Genomic DNA, 24915 nt, shown 5'->3' on the forward strand with positions numbered 1-24915 from the left:
CACGCACAGCAAAGCTTCATGTGTTTCCTCCTTCCAGAGCGCCCCTGTGGGCCCAGCTTTCATCATGGCGCCCCCCTTCGGCCGGAGGTCGGCGCCCACCTGCCCCACCCCTGGCCTTGTGGGAAGACGGGCTGAGTCTCACCCGCCCAGTTCGCTGCGGAGTGTGGTTATCAGGTTCCGAGGCCCTGAGTGCTTCCCTGGGAAGCAGAACAGAGGGCCTTCCCCCCTTCCCCGGGTTTTCTGGATAATTCAGGCAAAAGCAGACTGAGGTTGGTGTGGTTTTCAGAATTACTCCAAGCCTGGGCGTTGAGGGCCAACAGGTGACTGGGAGGGTCGGAGGGAGTTTCCATAGGGTTTTGAAGCAAGAGTAGCAATAAGTTGTCTCTAGTGAGCTGTCCTCGGGCCTCAGGCACTTTGTGTACATGTATGTTTCCATAAACCAATGACAGAGGAGGCGAGGCCATGGTGAGCTCAGGAAACTGAGGTTCAGAGAGACGAAGACACTTGCCCAAGAGCCCTCTGCTGGTGGCCTTGACATCAGCTAGTACCGCCCCCCTACCCCGCCCCTACCGCAAGCCTCTGTCCAAGGCAAGAACTGCTCTCAGCGCACCAGCGGCTAATGTGTCCCTCTCTGGATAATCAAAACCCCAAGCACACCCCACGGAGGAGGAGGCGGGGGGGGCTCTGATAGGTCCAGCCTCCCTTTGCAGCCACACAGAAGCCCTGAGAAGTGAGGCCCACAAGCTTCCGCACAGCTGGTGACTCACAGAGCCCCTGGGCACCTCACCCCGCTCCTTTGTCTCTGCTTCCTCCTCGGTGGCCACAGGACAATGAAATCAACATGCCTTGCAGCAATGATCAGGAACAAGTGACTGGACTGTGATTCTGTGACTTTCTTTTAATAAATATAAAGATCCAATGAGGCCTCTGAGAAGGTTTCCCACTCGGGGCTCTGGAGGGCTCTGGCCACAGAGATACGATGCTTTGAATTCTGACCTTGCTTCTTAGAAACTGGGAGTTGCAATAAGGGACCGATACTCTCCATCCTTAGAGGGATCCCCTCTGCGCACCGTTTGTAAAGCCATTCAGCAAGATTCGCCATCGTTCCAAACAGAATTTGCTTTGGCCAAGTTGGCATTACGCAGCTGGATTTACCCACACGGTCGTTGATGATCCTTGGTTCTCTTCAAAAACCAGTCTACCCTCAGAGAAAATTTGCTCCCTAAGGGGCCATGGCCAAGGAAGGCCCCTTGTTCTGAAGGGTTACTGAAATGCTCCGGGGTCCCACAGCCTTTGAGGGGTAACCAGGCAGTCCCCTAAGCGCCTGGCTTAGAAGAGAGACTGGGATTTGTTCAAGGTCTGGAGCATTTTCCAGAAAGTCAGTCCACCCAGCAGCCCAGGCACCGTGCCCAACTGCAGGGGTCCCACCCCCACGGGGCTGGGCCCAGCGCCCACAGTGTGAACGGCGACCCCAGAGCGGTCCAACCTGCGGCCCGCCCCAGAGGACGAAGGCACAAAGGCCAGAGCCCGCAAATCACAAAACCCAGTGGCTGACGCGCACCTGAAAATATGCTTCCTCTTGCGGGTTACCGAGAAATACGCATTAAAACAATCACACCTCATTTTCATTTCGCCAGGTAAATGACAAGAGTGTTTTCGAGGCAGTAAACTAACAAGGGTATGATGAAACAGGACTTCCTGGCAACCTCACTGGAGAACAATTTAGCCATATGTACAAACCGCTTTAAATATGCCTATATCCTTTGACCCGGTAATTCCACTTTTGGAAATGCCGCTGTAGGAGGCAGCCAAAAATGTGGCTGAAGATGTACGTGATGATGTTAATCATCTTAGTGTAATCAGGTTTACACTAAGAAAGTGGATTTAAATTTTTTTTTTTTTAAACTTTTTATTTATTTTTGAGACAGAGAGAGAGACAGAGCACGAACGGGGGAAGGGCAGAGAGAGAGGGAGACACAGAATCGGAAGCAGGCTCCAGGCTCTGAGCCATCAGCCCAGAGCCCGACGCGGGGCTCAAACTCACGGACCGCGAGATCGTGACCCGAGCTGAAGTCGGACGCTTAATCGACTGAGCCACCCAGGCGCCCCAGAAAGTGTTAATAACAATGTTCTTTCATAAAACCTCTTCTTGGGGGCGCCTGGGTGGCTCAGTCAGTTAAGCGTCCGACTTCGGCTCAGGTTGTGATCTCACAGTTCATGGGTTCAAGCCCCACATCAGGCTCTGTGCTGACCGCTCAGAGCCCGGAGCCTGCTTCGGATTCTGTGTCTCCCCTCTCTCTGCCCCTCCCCTGCTCACGCTCTGTCTCTCTCTGTCTCTCAATAATAAATAAATGTTAAAAACCAAACAAACAAACCCTCTTCTCATTTAAATTCCTTGTCCCTTTGCACTACGATAATTTTTTTTTTTTTTAATGAAAAGAAAGCAAACATTGTTTGCAAATGTTCAGGCAAACATTTTCTCAAGGCCACAGAGTGGGGGCCTCCCAGCCACTCTGACGACGGGACTCCCCTCACGGTCAATCACCTTCTAGGGCCCTTCAACACACATTTCATGGTAAATCGGCAGGGAAGGTGTTACTTCTCTTGGTTTATCTGAAAACACCCAGGCTTTCTATTTGCATGAAATGCCCAGAACAGGCAAATCCACACAGCAAGTGGTTTGGGGGGATGGAGGAGGGAGGGGGTGGTGGCGAATAGGCACAGGGCTTCCTTCTGAGATGATGAGAAGGTTCTGCAACCAGATGGTGGTGACGGCTGCATTACTTTGGAAATACACCAGAGACCAATGACTAGCGCACATCGAAGGGGTGAATATGCCGGTGTGTGAATTATATCTTAATTTTTCAGAACACGCCCCAGCCTTTCTCTTGGCTTTGAGGGTGAAGACCCAGTCTGGAGGAGAATGTCAAGGACGGATTTGGCCCTTTAGGCTGGATGTCACCACCTTCTCCTAAGCTCCTTGGCTCTGCTCCTTCCTTTTCCATCACCGCTATAATTTTATGGTTCCCACAAACCTGCCTGAGCCCTGTCCTGGGTCACTGTCTGAGGCGGGCCACGTCATCCTTCTCCAACTTTCCTTCAATGGCTTCCTCTCTGGTTGTCTTGCCTCGCTCAGTCTGGACCCCCCCCCCCCCGTTCTATCCTGCCAACGGCAACCAGAGGGATCTCTAAAAATATACAGCTTAGCGTGCCATTGGGCCATTTCAACTACGGCCGCGGTTTTCCAAGAAGTTCAAATATTGATGTTCGAGCTTCTGAGCAGAGTTTACAAAGAACGCTCCTGCCTGTCTGGTCTTCTCCTTCCCCACCCACTCACCACTGCCCGTCCCGTGCCAGCCTCCTCTGCAGGCACCCGGAATATCTTGAGCCACCTGGATGCTGCTCACCCTTTGTGACAACAGCCCAAGTGCCCCTCCTTGCGGCAAGTCCACCCCTAACAAACACAAGAGAGCATCGGATAACGCCCCCACCCAGTACCTGCTGCTTCTTGCCCTCAACAGAAACACACGGTCCATTATGTCCCAGGCAATATTATGCGGGAGTGCTAGTGAACAAAGCGACCATAGTTGCTGCCCCCATGGGGCTCCCTAGAAACTGCCCTCCACCATAGCAGTTATCATATCATACCGTCAGAAGTGTTGGTTTCCTCATCTGGGTGCTCCGTCAAAACAAAGAGAGCTCTGAAAAATTACGAATTGGACGACCACCAGCTCCAAGGAAAATACAGTGGTTCCTGGAAAACGCACAGATGCCCAGCAAATGCTGGCATTCGCCTTAAGATGTGAAGCAGGATGTTGGACCGGTGCTCCTCAGAGCCATCATGGTCCTCCCCCATTTTTGCTTTGTCCACGTGTCACACGGGATTGAAATGATCTCTACAGTCATCTACCTCTTCTCCCAGAATGTGATCTTTTCAAAGAATGGCCATTTCCTTAAACAACAACAACAACAACTTAGTATTCCCCATGTCCACAAAATTCTAAGTACTCAATGCAACTGAAATAGTAAGCTTAGCCCATGACAAGGGGGCCATGTCCTGGGACCACAGGGGACCCCAGGCTTTAGAAGGTCCCCAGGTGACCTTCCTCCAAGCCACATCCATCCCATAGGGCCAGGAAGCAATCCAAAGGTTTGAGGGTCAAAGGGGATGTGTGTACTCACACTCTGTGTACCCAGGACCCCAGCTGCCTCAACGGGTAGGTATTTACCTAAGAGAAATTAAAAACAAAGGCCAACGCAAAGATTTTACATGAATGTTCATGACAGCTTTCTTTTTAATAGTCCCAAACTGGAAGGCATCTAAGTGTCCCCCACCAGGTAAATGGATAAAGAAATTGGGGCTTACCCATAAAATAGAATATTACTCAGCAGTTAAAAAATGACTGTTAATAGACACACGACAACATGAATAAATCTCAAATAATGATGTGGCATGGAAAACCCAGACCAAAAAAAGAAGAGTACACACCATCTCATTCTTTTCATACAAATGTTCTACAAGACGCCAACAGTCTTATAGGGACAGAAAGCGTATCAGCGTTCAAACTGCTGAGAAGGAAACTGATCAGAGAGAGGCACAAAGAAACTTTGCGGGGGAAGGATATGTTCATTATCTTGATGGCGGTGGCTTCACAGATGTGTGTGTCTCAAAACTCATCAAATTGTCCACTTTGAAAACTTGCTATCTATGGCTTATCCTTTGTCTACATAGAGCCATTAAAAAAAAAAAAAAAAAAAAAAAAAAAAAGCTACTATACCCAGGCAGCGTTACTGAGCTGTCAAGTTCATAAAAACCCAACATTTGACAACACGCTTTATGAGAACGGGTTAGGGAGATGCGGACTGTCCTTCATTGCGGGTGGAAAGGCAAAAGGGTCAACCCAGAGACATCTGGCAACATCTGTCAAAATTACAAAAGCATAGGACCCTCAGACCCAGCAGTCTGCCTCTGAGAATTCGTCCTGCAGATACACGCACACTCTCTCCCATGCAGAGTAATGGTAAAGGTGCAAGATTATATCCCGAGGCACCGTTGCCAAGAGCCCCCTTCCCCTTCAGAGTAAATAAGCCAGTGCCCATCTTGGGGCTGGTCAATAAACTATGGGACCGTCCCCATGTGGAATGCTGGCTAGCTTAAAAAGAGAGAAAGCTCTTTATGGACCAACAGGAGAAATCTCCCAGCATATAATGCTAAGTGAGAAATCAGCAAGATACACCCCAGCGTATGTGGAGAACTACTTTAAAAAAAAAAGGGAAACAATACAGATATATACTGGAATTTTCTTGCGTTTGCATTAGGAAGCACTGAAAATGTATTGAAGCAACTCATAAAACTGGCTTTCTTCAGCAGAGGCCAGGGAAGGGGTCACCCAGGGGGGAGAGTGCAAGGGAGACTTCTCATTGTTTTTATCTTTGATGCATGTGAATGTATTACCCGCTCAGAAAAAAAAAAAATTTTATTATAAACTTTCTAATCTCCATTTAGAGTCCCTGGTCTTGAGATCAACTTCCTAGAAATGCGTTAAGATTGAACAGGGTTGGGGCCCTGGGTGGCTCAGTCGGTTGAGCGTCCGGCTTCAGCTCAGGTCACGATCTCAAGGTTCACGAGTTCGAGCCCCGCGTCGGGCTCTGTGCTGACAGCGCGGAGCCTGGAGCCTGCTTCGGATTCTGTGTCTCCCTCTCTCTCCGCCCCACCCCACCTTGCGCTCTCTGTCTCTCAAAAATGAGTAAGTGTTAAAAAATATTGTTTTTAACTTGCCCCTCCAGCCCCTGAATATCAGGGGAGTATAAATGGCTGCCATCCACGTAAGGTGTGACGAGCCAACTCAGAGCACAGGGTGAACGTGTTTGGGCTGAGGCCTGGAGGAGAGTGGAGCCCTAGGGTCCCAGGATCGGGAGAGATCCGAGATGCAAGTAAGCGCCTTCCACTAGAGTTAGCCTCCAAAGGATTATTTTGTGGATTTCACAATGTTGCCTCAGGCTGACCCTGACCCCAGGCCTGCTGCACACAAAGCGGCCAGCCGGCATTCCTTCCTTCCCTGCTGGCCGGACTTCTGGTTTGGTGAGAGCTCCCAGGAGCTGGGGGGTGGGGGCGGGGACTGTCAGGTACTGGGCCACCTCAGGCAAAGCAGAGATCGCCACAGCAGGGCCCCCGAGGAAGGGATAAAGGCAGGGCAGGCAGGGGGGAAGCTAACCGAGCCATGTGCCAAAGCCTCTGGCTGGGGCAGGCAGAGAAGCAGGTGCACGGGGCTCAGGCCTGACACTCATCAGCCACGTGACGTTGCACACACAACTCCACTCCGTGCGGGTCAATATTCTCGTCTATAACGGGAGGATAGTCACGCCGTCCTCAGGGCTGTGGCGAAGATTTCATAAGAAATAGAGAACTGAGCAGTGCCCGATACGGTGCCTGGCACCCAGCGAGCGATCCGTGAACGGCACCTGCCAGAACAGGGTGGTGGTGAACTCAAGACCGAAAACAACACAAACAGAGGCACACAGGACATCAAGTGCAGCCCTCGGCGGAGGCCCCAGTGTCAGAGCTTTTTGGCATCCAGCAAGAACGGCAAACCGCGCCCTGTATGAACACGTGGACACAGCAGGTATGAAAATCATTGATGACTGTCGTTTCTACACACACGTATGTTGAGCCTGAATCCCAGGCTCAGCCCAGTGCTCTGGATACAATGAGAACAAGAGAACGAGGCAACCGCGGAACGCTCAGAAAAAGCAGCAAGATAGGAGGTCACAAGAGCCCTTCGAATGTCCGAAGATGGAAACAGCACTGACTTCACACTGAAAATGCAGATTTTTGGGCCCCACCCAGACCTACTGACTCAGAAATTCTGGAGGAGTCAGTAATCTATTTCTTTCTTCCTTCCTTCCTTCCTTCCTTCCTTCCTTCCTTCCTTCCTTCCTTTCTTTTTAATGTTTATTTCTGACAGAGAGAGAGGCAGACTGCAAGTGGGGGAGGGGCAGAGAGAGAGGGAGACACAGAACCCGAAGCAGGCTCCAGGCTCTGAGCCGTCAGCCCAGAGCCCGATGCAGGGCTTGAACCCACAAACCGTGAGGTCATGACTACAGCTGAAGTCGAATGCTTAACTGACCGAGCCGCCCAGGCGCCCCCAGGAATCTATTTCTTAGCAAACCTTCCAGAGGAGTCTGATGCACCCGGCAGTTTAAGAGCCACTGATTTAAGTGTCTGGAAGTGACGTGCCAAGCGTGGTCTGCAACCCAGCAGCACAGTATGACTGCAGAGCTTGTAAGAAACGTTGAATCCCAGGGGCGCCTGGGCGGCTCAGTCGGTTAAGCATCCGACTTCAGCTCGGGTCATGATCTCACGGTTCGTGAGTTCGATCCCTGTGTTGGGCTCTGTGCTGACAGCTCGGAGCCTGGAGACTGCTTGGGAGTCTGTGTCTCCCTCTCTCTGCACCCCTCTGCTTGTACTCTGTCTCTCTCTCTCTCTCTCTCTGAAAAATAAATAAACATAGAAAGCAAGAAAGAAATGCTGAATCCCAGGCTCAGCCCAGACCCACTGAGTCAGAATCTGCATTTTCCCAAGATCCCCAGGGCATTCACCTGTCTGTCTGAGAAGCACTGTCTAGAATTCTAGCCCAATGCTGTCTAATAGAAATATAATGGAGCCACATATGTAATTTAAAATTTTCTATGGGGCGCTTGGGTGGCTCAGTCGGTTAAGCGTCCGACTTCAGCTCGGGTCACGATCTCGCGGTCCGTGAGTTCGAGCCCCGCGTCAGGCTCTGGGCTGACTGCTCGGAGCCTGGAGCCTGTTTCCAATTCTGTGTCTCCCTCTCTCTCTGCCCCTCCCCCGTTCATGCTCTGTCTCTCTCTGTCCCAAAAATAAATAAAAAACGTTGAAAAAAAATTTTTTTTAATTTTCTAGTAGCCGTGTTAAAAAAATAACAGTGAAACTAATTTTAATAATGTATTTTATGGAACCCGCTATCCCAAACATGGTTGTTTCAACAGGTAACCAGCATAAAATGTTTATTGAGATTTTCCTTTTTTTTTTTTTTTTTTTGGTACTAAGTCTTTGAAATCTGATGTTTTATACTTTACCCATCTCATTCCAAACTAGCCACCTCTCAAGAGCTCAAGGCCCCATGTGTACAGTGTAGTGAGGATGGAGAACAGAGAACTCTTCCAAATTCTTTTTATGGAGCCATCATCATTCCGACACTAATGTGGCTTTGTGATTCTGTGCTGTCACACAACAGACCAATCTTAATTTTGTGTTAAAAATGAGGACTCTGGGAGCACCATCAATTGAGCGTGCGATTCTTCATTTCAGCTTAGGTCATGATCCCAGGGTCGTGAGTTCGAGCCTTGTGTTGGGCTCCTCACCGACAGCGTGGAGCCGGCTTGGGATTCTCTCTCTCTGCCTCTCTCTCTCTCTCTCTGCCTGTCTCTCCCTCTCTCAAAAATAAAGTAAACTTTTTTTTAAAAATAAATGGGGGATTCTGGGGGCTCCTGGGTGGCTCAGTCGGTTAAGCGTCCAACTTCAGCTCAGTTCATGATCTCGCAGTTCGTGGGTTCGAGCCCCGCGTCAGGCGCTGTGCTGAGCCTGGAGCCTGCTTTGGATTCTGTGTCTCCCTCTCTCTCTGCCCCTCCCCCACTCGTTCTCTGTCTTTCTGTCTCTCTCTCAAAAATAAATAACATTAAAAAAAACCTTTTTTGTAATTGAGGATTCTGGAGCTAGACTCCTTTGCACCTTACCTTAGCTTCCAATAAGGAAGTCCAGGGCATTTGTGGGCCATAAAATTAATACAGGAAAATCCCAATTTATAAATCGTAAACATTTAGAGAAAAGATTTCATTTCTAATAGGAACTAAATAAAAAACAAAATTTGGAGGAAAGTAATCAATGAGATACTGTGCAGGAATTTTACTGAATGAAACATGAAAGTTCTCTACCAGAGGACGAAAGAAAAGGAGTTCAGTCAATTGAAAGATGTACTGTGTTCATAGAAGTACACAAAATGATAAGAATGTTAATCTCCCATAATTTCAGTGTAATCTCTTTTTGTATCATTAAAAAAAATTTTTTTTAATATTTATTTTTGAGAGAGAGAGAAACAGAGCACAAGCGGGGGTGGGGGGCAGAGAGAGAGAGGGAGACACAGAATCCAAAGTAGGCTCCAGGCTCTGAGCTGTCAGCACAGAGCCCAACGCGGGACTCGAACCCATGGACCGCGAGATCATGACCTGAGCCGAAGTCAGACGCTTCACCAACTAAGCCACCCAGGTGCCCCTCAGCATAATCTTAAATAAATTATCAGTAGGATTGTTGCACTAACCATGTGATAGGTTCTGTCCTAAATGCTTGAGACATATCTAAGTTTAAAAACCTGTACTTAATAGATACCTCAAAATAAGGTCTTCAAAGTTTACAAATATTAGGGCTAGAGCATGAACGTATGTGTATTTTTTATCTTGTTTTACCAAGGAAGGAATCATACAAAATCCTCATAATGATTGCCTCTGGGGAGAGGGACAGGGGTAAACTGGAATTTTCTTTTTGTACCTTTCTATATCATTCGATTTAAAAAAAAAAATTAATATTTATTTTTGAGAGAGAGAAAGAGAATGAGCGAGGGAGGGGCAGAGAGAGAAGGAGACACAGAATCCCAAGCAGGCTCCAGGTTCTGAGCTGCCAGCACAGAGCCCGATGCGGGGCTCGAACCCATAAACCATGAGATCACAACCTGAGTGGAAGTTGGACACTTAACCGACTGAGCCACCCAGGCGCCCCCTCATTTTTTTAAATGTGTAAATATAATACTTTGTGAAATGTCAATGAGTAAGACATTTTTAAATGTTGTATTTAAAAACATCATGATGATTGACTGGTGAATCTGGGTCAAGGCTCTATTCCTTCTCTGCTGCCCTGAGCCCATCCAAGCTCTTTCTAAGAGCATCTTTCTGGGCACGTTGCCTCATCTGGAACATGAAGGGGTTAGATTAGCTCTCTCAGGGTCTCCGTGCAGCTCTAATATTTCAGGATTCTTTTTTCCATTCATTCATTCAGCTGGTTTTGAGGGCCTAGAACGTTACAGGTGCACGTGTACCAGTGACCAGCCTCAGGGACCTTACAGCACGCTGTGGTTAAGTGCTGTGATGCAGGGGTGTGCCTGGTTGTATTAGGACAGGGTAGATCAGCACGTCTGAAAGCAGGGGTGGGGAGGAGAGTCTGGGGGAGCTGAGCAGCATGAGTGGGTACTACTGGGGGTTTACAAGGAGGGGGAGGTCGGAAACAGTCATTAAGAGCTGAACAGCGAACACATCCGGTTAGGACTGTGACACCTAGAGGAGTCCAGATCATTAAAAGGCGTTCAGTTGATATTTGTCCAGTGACTTGAAGAAATGTCATGTGGCCAGGGTAATTTTTTAACTTATATTTTGCTTCTCTTTATTTAAAAAATGTTTTTTTTTTCCTAAGTTTATTTATTTTGAGAGAGAGAGAGAGAGAGAGAGCGAGCATGAGTGGGGAGGGGCAGAGAGAAGAGAGAGAGAGACAGACAGAATCCCAGGTAGGCTTCGCAGCTGTCAGCGCAGAGCCTGACACGGGGCTCGAACTCGCACACCGTGAGATTATGACCTGAGCTGAAAGCTAGAGTCAGACACTTAACCAACTGAGCCACCCAGGCGCCCCTTGCTTCTCTGTAGAATGCCCTCAAGGGCGCCTGGGTGGCTCAGTCGGTGAAGCGTCTGACTTCGGCTCAGGTGATGATCGCGGTCCGTGAGTTCGAGCCCCGCGTCGGGCTCTGTGCTGACGGCTCAGAGCCTGGAGCCTGCTTCGGATTCTGTGTCTCCCTCTCTCTCTGACCCTCCCCCGCTCATGCTCTGTCTCTCCCTGTCTCAAAAATAAATAAACGTTAAAAAAAAAATAAAAAAAACAAACAAACCAGCTTTCTAGAATGCCCTTAGAAGAACCCACTCCTTAAGATCTGCATCATTCAGCAGACATCCACACTCAGATACGTAATCTCCGATCCACATCTTTGAGCTAACCCTCAGCCAACTTCATGGAACCACACGGGTAAAGAGAAGCCACCAGCTATACCACAGGTAGGTACTGTGCTCAGGGGCGAGTGACAGTCACCAATGTACCACAGAAACCCAGGAGGTATATACGGGTGTCTAAGCACCTGTGAAATGCAATATTTCAATCAGCATCGTCGAAGCAAGCTAAGACACTGGGAAGAACTCAAAACAACTGCTAATGGGGGGTGGGGAGGGGGGCGCCTTTTTCAAGACTGAATCCTTTGGTTTCTCAAATGTTCGCGAATTACAGGGTCAATACAGAGTAAATTAAGAAAGTCACCATGGAGGAACAAATCAAACAAACAAACAAAACAAAACAAAAGGAGAGAGGGAGAGAGAAAAGCCAGGAAGCGAAACCTGCCTTCCAGCTACATGGAAAAACACTCTAGTGCCCCGAGTAAATAAATAATAAAAGGATATGGAAACAATACACCCTGAAAACTCTCGTCCCTCCTCTGTTCTCCTGGCCAGAAGCAGTGCCGACAGGTTGGTGCTGCCTGAGCTACAAACCCAGCTAGCATTTATTTAGCTAATAACACTCGAGGACTCTTTAAAGAGTCAGGTAGGGCATTTCAAAGCCCCGAAGCCTGTCAGTTAGTGTATCCCATTATTGGACGCCAAGCTCCAGTATTAACTCCGGAGACAAAGTACCTTGGCCCCCGGGCCAGATCAATGCTAGAAATAAAGGGGGCTCAGATCACACCATTTTCCTTTCTCGCCGGTAGGAAGGCTCCTGAGAACATGTACCCACAAAGAAAAAGACTGAAACAACGCACAGTGACTGTCAGTTCTCACCACACCTAGCCCTGTTTTTAGAAAACATCTTAATTCATCTAGGTTCTGGTTCCCGATGATAGCCTCGACCTTGCCTGCTCACATACTTTCATATTATTTCTTCGACACACGCTGTGCCACCAGCACAAACAAGCCGTGCAACCAGTAGGTGTGGAACAGCACACGGATAAAAACAAAGCAAAACACAAAGGAAATGAAGGTGGAAATGAAAATCCAGCATCACAGAATTTTAGAGCTAGAGGAGGCTTTGGGGAGTAAGAAACAGGTGAAGGACCTGCACTAGGGCAGATAATTGGTAGCAAAGAAAGATCTAGAAGGGTCTAGAAAAGTCTAGAAAGGTAAAAATGTTGACTAGCTGTCACTTCTGCAGGAGGCCTGGAAACAATTCTCTTCTTAAAGGCAATATTGCCCCTTCTCACTATAGGACCTCATGAAGTGGTTTGTCAGGGCTGCTGAGAAAACTGAAAGCAATGACCAGCCTAGGGCAGTGGGCTGGCCCCCATGGTGTCTGTCACACCCACCTCCCTATGGAGAGCAGCCTAAGAAAGGAGTTGATATTTAGGGATCAAGCCACTTTCGGGGTGGGGGGGGTGTCCATTTTTCATAGAACCTGTCCTGGGATTTGACAGTATTTGATTTAACATGATTTCACTCCCTTTCATTCTTCTATGGAAGCAGAATGTTCCGTACTATCCCATCTTACAGATGAGAAAGCCAAAGGTTTGCTTTCTTTTTCAAAGACTCCGTGCTGCCAACTACTTGGGGACAAGGGCTGCCTTTATGTGGTCAGAGCAACATCCTCCATGTAGCAAAACGTTACCAACAAAGGCTGATTTCCACTCTCGGGCAAGGGGTGGGTGAGCCCCAACAGAAGCAGAACACCTAATTTCTACCTCGCGGCACCAATCTGCAGATTGAGACTCCTCGAAGATCAGTAGGGCTCCTATAAAAATGCGGAGGGGGGCGCCTGGGGGGCTCAGTCGGTTAAGCATCTGACTCGATTCCGGCTCGGGTCACGATCTCACCATTCACAGGACCGAGCCCCGCGTCGGGCTGTGCGCGGACAGCATGGAGCCTGCTTGGCATTCCCTCTCTGCCTCTCTTTCTCTCAAAATAAATTAAACAATTTTTTTTCAACGTGTTAAAACAAAGCGGTGACATGTCACATCACCGTTGCGCTGAAAAGACAAAACAGCAACGTCGACAGGCCCTGAGGATCTGAAACCCTCGGTGGGGGTGGTGAGATCCAGCGGGGGGCTGGCTCTGGGTCTGTGTCCTAGTCAAGACCTGGCCGTCATGGGCCATTTTCCTCATCTACTCCATCTGTATTCTTTTTCTTGTCTTCCTTTTTTTTTTTTTTTAGAGACAGAGAGAGAGAGAACATGCAAGCTGGGAAGTGGAGCGGGGGGGGGGGGGAAGAGAGAGAGAGAGAGAGAGAGAGAACCTTAAGCAGACTCCACACTCGGCACAGAGCCACACATGGGGCTTGATCCCACGACACTGGGATATGACCTGAGCCGAAATCAAGAAGTCGTTCTCTCAACTAACTGACTGACCCACCCAGGCGGCCCTGCATTCTTTTTCAATTAAATGAGACCATCTGGTAAGCAACATGTTTTCAGTTTCACCCAAACTAGGGATTATTATTATTTTGAAACACCCAAATAAACAAATTATGGCAAATCTCTATGACGTAACACTACAGTGGAAGAGTTAATGGCGAGAGCCAAAGTGTAAGATGTGAATGGGGCGCCTGGGTGGCTTCGAGTTCGAGTCCTGCATCAGACTCCGTGCCGACAGCTCGAAGCCTGGAGCCTGCTTCGGATTCTGTGTCTGCCTCTCCCCTGCTTAGAATCTGTCTGTCTGTCTGTCTGTCTCAAAAATAAACATTAAGAAAATTAAAAAAAAAAACAACAACAACAAAGTTTAAGATATGAAGAGACGAGCAAGTTACAACCACATATAACATGATGTCACTGTTACTAATATATGCATGCATAAATAACGCGGGTAGAAAAAAACTGCAAATACGATATAACATCACAGTGGTTTTCTCTGAATGGCATAACTCCTGGTGATCTGTATTTTTGTTTTCACGCTTTTCTGTGATCCATATATATTTTCTAATGCTTATGTACCGGGTGTGTAGCAATTAAAAAATAAATAAATAAATGCCTTGAAGACTTTAAAATATCTTCATGTACTTTTGGTGCGAGTGTGGATAGGGAACAATTCCTTGGAGAAGGGATGTGGGCATATGTGTACAACGCTGCATGCAAATACTCTTCGACCCGGCATTTCAACTTGTGATGACCCGCTCCCACAGGTGCGCAAAGAAGTAGACAAAAGGACCATCAAGACAGCATGGGTTGTAACAGCAAAAGTCCAGAAGACTCAAATGTCCATCGATAGGGAAATACAAGTAAATTAGGGCACGTCTATTCATGCTAATACAGCCAGTAGAAAAACCCAGCTGCGGACTGACATGAAACTATCTCTAAGTGGGGCGCCTGGGTGGCTTAGTCGGTTAAACGTCCGACTTCGGCTCAGGTCGTGATCTCACAGTTGGTAGGTTTGAGCCCCACATCGGGCTCTGTGCTAATGGCTCAGTCTGGAGCCTGCTTCGTTCGGATTCTGTGTCTCCCTCTCTCTCTGCCCCTCCCCAGCTCACACTGTGTGTGTGTGTCTCTCTCTCTCTCTCTCTCTCTCTCTCTCTCTCTCAAAAATAAAGAAACATTAAAAAAAAACCAAAACACCTCTATCTCTAAGATACATGATTTAGTGAGAAAAGCAAGGTGCAGGATATATGCTATCATTTGTGTAAAACTGTTTTTGGTATTTGCACATGTACAGGCTGTCTCCAGAAGGTGCTCCTAAAGATTGTCATAATGTTGCCTCAAAAGAAGGAAATGAGGGAAACAGGAAAGAGGAAACCAGATGAGAGGAAAGTTTAATGTAATTGGATAGCCTTCCTTCTGTACTTTGAATCTTTGACTTTGAGCAAATATTACCACAAAAACAAAACCAAACAAAAAACTTGAAAATGTAAAAGCCTCAGGGGAAACCGCATCAATTATTTTTCTAAAGGTTTCAGCACCTTATGCCATAAGCCTCTTCATTTTGAAGGCAGCCCCCCAGTATTGCTGCCTCCAGGAAAAAAAAAAAAAAAAACACAACTATTCAAGGGACCCCAAGTGTTGCTGTTGACCTGGGGCCCTCATGCAGAGTCACGCTGGCTCTTTTTTTATAATTTTTTTTAAGTTTATTTTTATTTGCAAGAGAGAAAGAGAGCCAGTGGGGGAGGGGCAGAGAGAACGGGAGACAGAATCCCAACCAGACTCCGAACTGCCAGCACAGAGCCCCCTGCGGGCCTCGAACTCACAAACCATGAGATCATGACCTGAGCCGAAATCAAGAGTCTGACGCTTAACTGACTGAGCCACCCAGGCATCTCCACACTGGTTCTTGATGTGACCTCTAGGATCGGGTTTGGACAAGCATGGGTTCAGGCAAAGCAAGAGCGCTGTGTCCTTTGACAACACCATCAAATTCTCACTTGTATGCAGTAAATAAGAAATTGTTTACCTTTCAGCAAAGGTATCGAGTTTCCCCAGCTCATCAGAGAGGCCAACAAGGGAATCCAAGGTCCCCACCTAGAAAGGTTGCAAAGACGTTAGCGGCTCGCGCTTTATGGCAGGGAAGGTGTAGGTCACTTTCAACAACAGTGCAGGGACTTCTGTGACTTCCGTCTTGCCTTAGTTATTCTGGGTCAACAGCCAAACTGGAAATTGGGAAGAGCTCTTAAGAGAATCAGCGGATTGGGGATATTTTCTCATTTTTAAAGTTTAGCTGTTATTATTATTACTGCCAACAGGATGAACTGTTACATTTCTGCCACAGGAAGGAGCAACTTCTGTATCATTGTGGGACCCCAGCTCATTATCTTCTTAAAGTGGCAGTCTGCTGGTCACATGATCAATCCCCATCGCTGAGGAGGAAATGTACCAGAAAGCAAGTTAAAGAAGTTACCTTTTTTTTTTTTTTTTAGTTTTTATTTATTTATTTTTTAAGAGAAAGAGAAAGAATGCACACATGTGAGCAGGGGAGGGGCGGAGAGAGCGAGAGAATCCCAAGCAGGCTCTGTGCTGTCAGCGCAGAGCCCAACACGGGCCTCGATCTCATGACCCTGAGATCATGACCTGAGCTGAAATCAAGCATCGGATGCTTAACTGACTGAGCCACCCAGGTGCCCCAAGAAGTCACCATTTCTAAACGCTTTTCTTCTCCAAGATGTCCAACCAATCCCTGTCTCTGTTCTGCTTTGCTGTTATTAACAATGATCTTGTGGGGGGGGGGGAGGGGGGGCAAGCTTCCTCCCCTCCCCCCGCCTCATCATTCCTGCAAGTCTTTCTCCTTTCAGATTACTTATAATGATCTATTTCTTAATGTGAAAATTATCACACAGCCCAAAACTGTATTTAAAGGTCTCTTCCCGGAATCAGAAGGAGAGACTCTGTGTTCAGATTAGCAATCCCCAATCGGACATTAAAAAGCAATTAAGATTAACAATGCGTGTCAAGTATACTTTAATATAAAAAAAATACTTTAAGAAATACCTTAAGAAAGGCAGTTAGGAAATGATGAAGCACAGCTATCTCTAATAAGTGCAGTTTGCTTCTCTTTCGAGCGACCTGATGTTAAGCAATATTTGGCAGAGGTCCTGCCTCTTATCTTTGTTCCCTCCAGTCTAACACATTGCCTTACAAAGAGTAAGCGGCGAATGGATGCTGAATTCCCCGACCTTCCCAGCACCGGTCGCCAGGCAAACAGTGGCAGCAACGTACAGATTCAGAAATCAGTGCTGCCACTGACCAGATGTATCACCCTCGTCTCCTTTCCCCGCCCTTCCTGATCTATAACGTGGGCCTTGTGAACATTCCAGATGGTGTGTTCAAAGTGCCTGGCCCCCAGCATACCGCTCGATAAACACTAGCAAAGAGGGTGGCATCACCAATGATGCTGACGGTGCAGCCCTTTTGGTAGACTGGCCGACTGAGGTTTGAAAAAGAGGATAGGGCAGTTTTCTAGAACGGCTACCGCTGGGCAGTTAGGGCCATCCCTCCAGCACCCACAGTGCATCTGCATAGCTGTCATTGAAAAATGCCTCAAGCCTCTTCTCTCTGGAAGCTTACAATCTTAGGAAGGACTGCGACAAGGCTACTCTCCGGAAGTAAAAAGACTGCACACCTCGTTCCTCTCTCACATTTGTTAGTTTCCAACTTTGTTCTCCACAGCAAGAACCCTTAGACTTCCCTGCCTCGTGTCTTTCTGCCATCGGCCCGGTCGCCGTTAAGTTCCCTTCCTGCCTCTCCATCAGATTCCGTCTGAATCTCCCACCCTGCTTCCAGTTCAAGAGCACAATCAAGACCGAAGCTCTCCACGCCTGTACATTTCCACTGTATCGTGGGGCTTCTTGGATGTCGAAGACAAAACAGGAAGAATCCTAGAACAACAACTCACAAGAGCCTCGGTGTGGAAAACCCTCTCCCCATTTTTCTTTTTTTTGAAGACACTGCTACCCACACCCTTCTCTCCCTGTTCATTCTGTCCTGTGTTTTTGGGTCCATAGGAACCACAACTAACTCTGGGCTGTGGCACGAAGTCCCATCCAGACCACTGACTTCCTTGTGCATCGTCCCCCCCCACCCCCCAGGCTTATCCTCAACGTTGCTGCCTTTGACCTGTTATTTTCTCCTTGGCTTCCCAGGAGACACCCACCCACCCCACACCATCATGTCCTTCCTCTTTCCCCAGGAACTTTACCTTGAAGTCCGGAATCGAGAATTTGGTGTTATAAGACAGGTTGGACTTGGAGGTTACCGTGTTCATCCTCTCCAGGGCTTGTAAGTTTTCCTTATCGCCGGGGGCAGAAATTAACCAAAACTCCGACATGGCTTCCAGACTTCTTTTATCCAGTTACTGACCAGAACCACAGCAACACGCACAAACAGAAACAGGAGGAGAGAAGTGTCAAATATCTCTACTCCTTCACTACTTCCCTTCCCTCAGAATTAATCCTCTCCAGGAGGTGTTGCCTTTACTATATCCCATTCTTCGTCCCCCGCGACCTTCCAATTCAGATTCTCTAGTTCCAAGGACACCCATGTGCTGATCTGCAGTGCTCTTATCTTTGCTTGAAAAGACCGCAAAGTCTTCCGTTGGAAAGCCCTCAGGTCTCCACAAAGACTCCCAAACCATCCCTAGGGTGGTTCTGACTGGTTTTAAGGGTTGGGGGGAGGGATGGGGACAGCAAGATTCCCGGTCCTTTTACTCCCCTCTCTCCTGACATCAGAATACAAACGGGGGTGAGGGGGTGGACAGCCAGCCAGCCAGCCAGGCTGGGGCCTTCTGAAATAGTTCCCTCCTTTCCACATTGTACTTTCTGGGATGAAGCGAAGGCAGGAATGAGACAAGGTGGCGTTTTCACAACAGGAGCTTGGGCAAACCCCAGATCGTTTACTGACCGGCCTTCAGAATGGTGCTAGCCTTAAAAGTAAGACTTCAGAAGAGCTCCCCTCGTTCCCAAATAAGCAAAAAAAGCCGGGGGGGGGGGTGGGGACGACTAAAGTCGTCTTCCACCAGCCCAGGTGTGCACTCTGCAGAGGCGGGCATCGTGCTGGGCCTGGCAGTTTCTGTCCAGCGCCTGCCGCTTGCAAAGTCGATTCGTTCTGCTCATTCAAACGTGCACACGCCCACACCTCTGTCCCCTCGGCCCGTGCCTCCCTTCCCATCGCCTCGCGAAGCGTCTCCGGAAGGCTAGGGAGAAACAGGCGACAGCCAGCCAGAGCCCCGGCCTGCAAGTTTTTCCTTTTGACCCTCGTCTCACTCCACTCCAAGGTACCCTCGGTCCCTCCTAACTCCGGGCACAACGGACGCAGTTCCTCTCGGTCTCGACCGCCGATGGCCTGGGGACAAACGGGCCCGGCGCAGAAGCTGGGAAGATGCCACCTGCCCGGCCCCGGGGAGGGCGCCGCGGAGGCGCTGGTTCTCTGGCTCCCACCGGGAAAGCGCGGCCCGGGACGGCGGACCCGCGTGCGCGGGGCGGCCCGCCCCGGTCCCCCGGGTCTCGGCGCCGCCTCTCCCGCCGCCGCCCCGCGTCCCCGACGCGCCGCGCGTCCTTACCGGGAGCCGGCGGCCGCGCGGGCGTGCTGCGGGCGGGCACGGGGTCGGAGCGCACGGCCGGCTCCCGGGAGGCAGCGGCTTCTGCGCGGCGCCCCGCCCCGAGCTTTTATCCGGAGCGGGAGGCGGCCCCCGCCCGCCCCTCGGGCATTTGCATACCCGGCCGCCCGCCTCCCGCGGGGGCCCGGCTGCGGCCCGCGCGCGTCCCGGGCCGCCCGGGCCCTGGGTCGCCCCCCGCCCCCCACCCCGCCCAGGTGGGTCGGGGCGGGACCCGGGGGAGCCTCGGGCGGGGTCTGCAGTCCACAACGTAGCGGAGCGCGCGGGACGTGCCGGACCGAGCGAAGCAGGGGGTGCGAAGTACTCGGGACTCCCGCCCCCACCCGGCGATGACCGAGCACGGGGGCTCGGGAATCCCGCGGCGAAGAGGCCTGATCTGTGGGAAGAAACGCCACAGGTCCACGTGTGTTCTGGAACACACCTGGACAGAGGCCCAGACCTTCCTGGGCTTGTGGGCGAGAGCTTGCCGCTGGTTGCCAGGGAAACTCCCCACTGCCAGGCGCGCCCACCTCACCTTACCCCCTTCAAAGCTGCCCTGGGTATTGGAGGGGTTTAAAACTCAGAGTCTGAGTACCAGGATGTGGGGTCGTGATCCGTGCTGTTTGAAAAAAAACAAGGAACCCCCCCGAAATTAACGTCTGAATGTTAAACAAAACAAGAAAACCCCGACTTCATTTCCTCTGGAGTAATGGAGGAAACTTTAGTGTAGCCTTCCCTGTGGGCGATGTTTTTGGTGGTTTCTGGGAAAGATAAAAATCTCAGAATGAGTTTTTTTTTGGGGGGGGGTGTTGAAGAAGGTTTGCTGGCTTCCTGGAGAATGAACTGTGCCTTCCTAGATAAAACTAGGGGGACCATCGTCCCATTGCCGAGAATGCTTTCGGGTCTTCGGAAGGGAAGGGAAGGTGTAACTCCAGATGCTGGCACGAGAAGCCCCAGATGCGGAACAGAAAGGTGGTTTCTAAGATCACAACAGGCTCGCACTGCAATCCTGTTGTGGGTTTGGAACTGGCAGTTCGGAACTCCCAACACCTGCGCCGTGCATCATCGTTATTGGGACACTCGTGTGCATTAGTCAGTCCTTGCAACATCTTCCCGAGGGTGGACACCTGAAACCAAGGGATGAGGAAACGCCATGGGCACAGGGAGGTTAAATGGTGATTCCAAGCGAAGGAGTGGCCTGGTTGCACATTGAACCTGGGGTCTCCAATCTTGGACTTGACCCCGTGATGCCATTCTTTCCAGCTAGGCAAAACAGAATTGTAGAGCTGGGGGCAAACCCCAAGTACAAAGAAGAGTAAGGTTGCCCCACAAGTTGCATGAATTGCTGGGTGTCGTGTCACTGGCTAATGGCAAAGCTACGCGTGGGACCGCGGGTCCTTTGCCTTGCTCCCAGCAAGCCTGCAGGACGGGGTCGTAACTCTGGGGAAGAAAGCACGTTTTCCATTTCAGATAACATTCAGAGCCACTGACCTGGCTTCTTAGAGACTGGGCAACACATGTAGAGGTGTTCCCAACTTTTGCTTATGGCACCATTTTTTCTGTAAGTATGGTTTCCTCTAACAAGCTTGTTTCATGGAATAAAAGACAAGTCAGACACAAAATAACTCCCGGATGTCTGATAAAGAAAATATTGAGGGCCTCCAGTGTTCCTTGTCTGACTTAAAATCTTCCTACTCAAAATCTAAAATCTTTCTGGTTATTGTACATCTTGCTTGGGCTTCTTGTGAAACATCGGAAGTTGTAATAGTTGATGACTACTGTTCTAGAGATAGCATGACTTTTTTCAACTTTTTTCTGCTTCTCAAGGTGATTCTATCCTGCGTATAGAGGATTCGGAAACCAGAAAAGTATAAAGAAGAAAGTAAAAAATTGCCTGTATTTCCATGATCTCAAAATAACCACTGTTAACATTCTCTTTGTTACTTCTTTTTCTTCCTTTTTTTTTTTTTTTTCTTTTTAGGTAGTCTTCACTACCTCACAGCATGGAGCCCATCGTGGGGCTTGAACTCACGAACCTGAGCTCCAGACCTGAGCTGAGATCAAGAGTTGGACGCTTAACTGACCGAGCCACTCAAGCACCCCCCTCTTTGTTATTTTTTAATGCATATTCGTAAATACAGGCATAGACTTTTTGGCATGACTGAGATTACATATTCTACATGAGGGTCGGCATCCTTCTGTTGATTGTTTTTTAAAGATCAAGAAATTATCAAACCTATCTTATCAGCGAAGGATAATCCAATGTCATCAGCAATTTACTACAGCTCAGAATTTGAGTCAGATGCATTGGATTTCAAAGGTAAATAGAAATCTGGTTGGACAACTTACATCTTAAAGAAAAGGAAAAAAAAAAGAACAGAGAGAATGAAGAGGGAGAGAGAGAGAGAGAGAGATGAAAACAACAGTATGTTGCCCCAGGGGGAATCTTTTGATTTGCAGCTTTCAAAGGCAACATCTGTACTCATCAGTTTTGAATGGACTTGTGTTATTCTCTCAAGTTCCCTATAATCAGTCTTTAACACAGAAAAATAAGGAGAAATCCACCAAAAGCAGTGTACAACAGCACTCCCACTAAGGAAAGTCGTTCCCTTCCATACATCAGCCTGAAACAGCATTTAACAACCCGTGTTCGGTTCCTCTGCCTGTCCCCACACTCCCAAAGTCTCTGAAATCTACAGCTAAGCGATTACAAGTTTATGTGCCTTGACCACTGCTTTTAAAATACCCCCTGGTTACGAAAAGTGCTTCATAGACAGAATCCCGAAAGAACCCGGGTTATAAAGAATACTCTCTCTTCCTGGGAATAAAGCTGAGGGAGGAAATACTATCAGCCTGGCATAATCTCAAGCTAATTATGAATTTGGCTTTGGCTACCTAGTCCAGAAAGGTTTCTGCAGTTGGCACTGGTTACGCATTGAGCCAGCTGGAGTCTGTACAAGGGGGAACAGTCCCATCAAGTTTGGGAACCAGAAGGACCAGGCTGGCCTCGTTGGGCTGCTGTCCTCTAGCCTCTCCCAAATGATGGCCTTGGGATCTCTTTGTTGCCTAGTGTGGACACAGCCCTCATAGGATGCTCTTACCATTAGCACAGACACACCATTCCACCTGCACGTGGCTCAGGTGGATTTTTCTAGGCTTTTCTGAGAAGAACGCAGGGAAGTTTTCCTAGAAGGACAGCTCTCTGGTGGAGACAAAGGTAAGTAGAACAGTCTGTTTCGTCAGTACCGTGTTGGAGAAACAGATTAGGCTTTGGAATTGGGCAATTGGATAAGTTACTTAGTTAGCCTGGATCAACTGCAGGCTTCCCATCTGAAAACGGGGAGCGGGGGTGCGTAATTATGTCCACCTTTCAGGCTCATCCTGCGGGGGAGAGAGAGCCTGGGGCACCAAAGAGGGGGCTTGGAAGCTGTGGTGTGCTCAGCGAATGTTCCCTTGACTTCCCTCTCCCTCTGTTGTCTTAGATGTCCCATAGGTCTTTATACCCTAAGTGTGGGTGGTTATACCAGTGGCTCAGCGATGCCCAGCATATTTCGCCATGGGCTCATCTACGTCTTCCATCCAGCCAATACCCTTGCGATTCAAGGACAGCCATCAGGACGGCTTTCACTCTTTCGCTGGATAAACTAAGGCCGTGAATTCTCACGGTCTCTTTGCCCAAGTGCACGCGATTAAGGAGAACGCCAGTCTTCCTTTGCCCATTTAACCGGTTGTTATTGTTGTTTTCAGTGTCTGCAAGGCAGTGAGGGGAGCGCAAACATACATGAGAGTTTTCAGTCCAGTGATGGAGAAAAACCAGCTTGGTAAGCAGAAGTTTGAGTAGTCCCAACTCCCTACGGTCTGAATACGAAGCTCTGGGCAGGATGTGATACATGCATAAAAATGAGGTATGAGCGTTCAAGAATGCCATGATCCTCGTTTCACAGATGAAGAAACAGGCCCAGGGAGGTTAAGTGATCTAATCAAGAGCCCAGTTAATGGTAGACCTGGAACTTGAACTTCATTCTTCTACCCCTGAGTGCATATTGCTCAACAAGGTCTATGCCACCCTCCACTGCCCTGTCCCAAGAACCAGTCACTAGCATTCCATCTGTGACTATGTTCCTGGCAGTTCTACTCATTAGCTGAGTGAACTTGACTTCGGTGGGCTGCAAAACAGGGATAAAAACGGTGCCTGTCCCCTAAGGTTTTTCTGGGGACTCCATGATATGGCACAGTGACCGGCCCCTATTAAGTGATCCGTCGAGGTTGCCGTGGGTATTAGCCACGGCCAACACTCTCTGTGTCTTTTCCTTCCTTTGTCTCTCCTTTCCAAGTTCCTTTTCCCCCTCACAGGGTTCTTTTGCAAGATACCGATTCTGCCCTCTTGTAAACACGTGGCTCATTTGTCACTCATGCGTTCAGTCACTTCAAACATGTCTTTGATGTAGTTAGCCTTGGAGGAAGCAGGGCACAGCAAGTGCTCTGGGACGAGGCTACAGCAAAGAGCCACGCAGGGGGTGGGGCTCTGGCTGTGGAATTGAGAGGATCTGACCTCACCTCCCAGTTCTGGCGTGTATTAGCTGTGCCCTTGCCGAGTACCCCATCTTCCCGAACCCCAGTTTCCTCTGCTATAAAATGGGGGCTCCAAGGTCTAGTTAGAGAGTTATAATAAAAATGGAATGGTGGCACCTGGGTGCCTCAGTCATTCGTCAGGCCTCCGACTTGGGCTCAGGTCACGATCTCATGGTTTGTGAGTTCGAGCCCCGCGCGAGGCTCTCTGCTGTCAGCGCAGAGCCCGCTTCAGATCCTCTGTCCCCACTCTCTCTCGGCCCCTCCCCTGCTCACGCGCGCTCTGTCTCTCTCTCAAAACTAAATAAACTTTTTTTTTTTTTTTTTTTTTTTAACGTTCTTAGTGCTGAGTAGATGCTCAGGGAATATTTTTTCGATCACCTAGAGCACGGAGCTTAAATGCCAGAGACTGCTTGGACGATCAGGGGAAGCTGAATGAGAGTTGTTCTTCCTCTTCTTAAATCTGTTCTGTTTTAGAAATTTTAAATGGTTTGAAAAGGTCACGAAGAGATAACACTGTGTGTACGCAGTGGCTATGTACGTCAAACGTGAGTGACGTCCTGCTTGCTTCGTTCGGCAGCACAAACGCTAAAGCATGATGACATCCACCGTCATTTAATTATACTCACAAGATTGAAAATTGGAGGGGCGCCGGGGTGGCTCAGTCGGTTAAGCGTCCGACTTCGGCTCAGGTCATGATCTCGCGGTCCGTGAGTTCGAGCCCCGCATCGGGCTCTGTGCTGACGGCTCAGAGCCTGGAGCCTGTTTCAGATTCTGTGTCTCCCTCTCTCTGACCCTCCCCGTTCATGCTCTGTCTCTCTCTGTCTCAAAAATAAATAAATGTTAAAAAAAAATTAAAAAAAAAAAAAGATTGAAAATTGGAGACAACAGAGATGCCCAGCAAAGAGGGCTGGGGTGGGCAAACCATAATGGTCTGATCGTGCTGCCATTGAAAATGTTTTAGAGGACAGCGAGCGACGTAGTCAAGATTCCAACTTTGTAAGAAATCATACGACAAATACCATGCATGTGTATGTATCCCTTTTTAGAGGAAATAAATCAAGACGGTAGAAACAGTTATTGCTGGAAAGTAGGATGACAGGTGTCTCTTTTCCTTTGACCTTTGTATTTTCGACTTTTTAACAGTAAACAAACCATTTTTAAACTCAAGAACAATCCTGAATGATATTCAGATGGGCAGCCATCCACCCCACCAGACATCAATTGCTAAAGCGCGATAATGTCTCCACA

At 48.8% G+C, this 24915-nt stretch overlaps 1 protein-coding gene across 5 annotated transcripts in view; it reads right to left on the minus strand.

Moving 5' to 3' along the window:
* The window catches only part of ATP6V1C2 (ATPase H+ transporting V1 subunit C2), a 53644-nt gene extending 34508 nt beyond the window's left edge, over positions 1-19136 (minus strand). For all 5 annotated transcript variants that reach the window (XM_042982503.1, XM_042982500.1, XM_042982502.1 and 2 more), the window contains exons 1-3: positions 19063-19136; positions 17704-17859; positions 15466-15533 (exon numbers count right to left, since the gene is read on the minus strand). In XM_042982503.1, coding sequence (XP_042838437.1) covers positions 15466-15533; positions 17704-17832 — 197 coding nt within the window. In that variant the 5' untranslated portion in view covers positions 17833-17859; positions 19063-19136. The remainder of the gene's footprint in view (positions 1-15465; positions 15534-17703; positions 17860-19062) is intronic.
* Positions 19137-24915: the final 5779 nt, after the last annotated feature.

This window comes from Panthera tigris, chromosome A3, assembly GCF_018350195.1.
Source record: "Panthera tigris isolate Pti1 chromosome A3, P.tigris_Pti1_mat1.1, whole genome shotgun sequence".
Taxonomy (NCBI): Eukaryota; Metazoa; Chordata; class Mammalia; order Carnivora; family Felidae; genus Panthera; species Panthera tigris.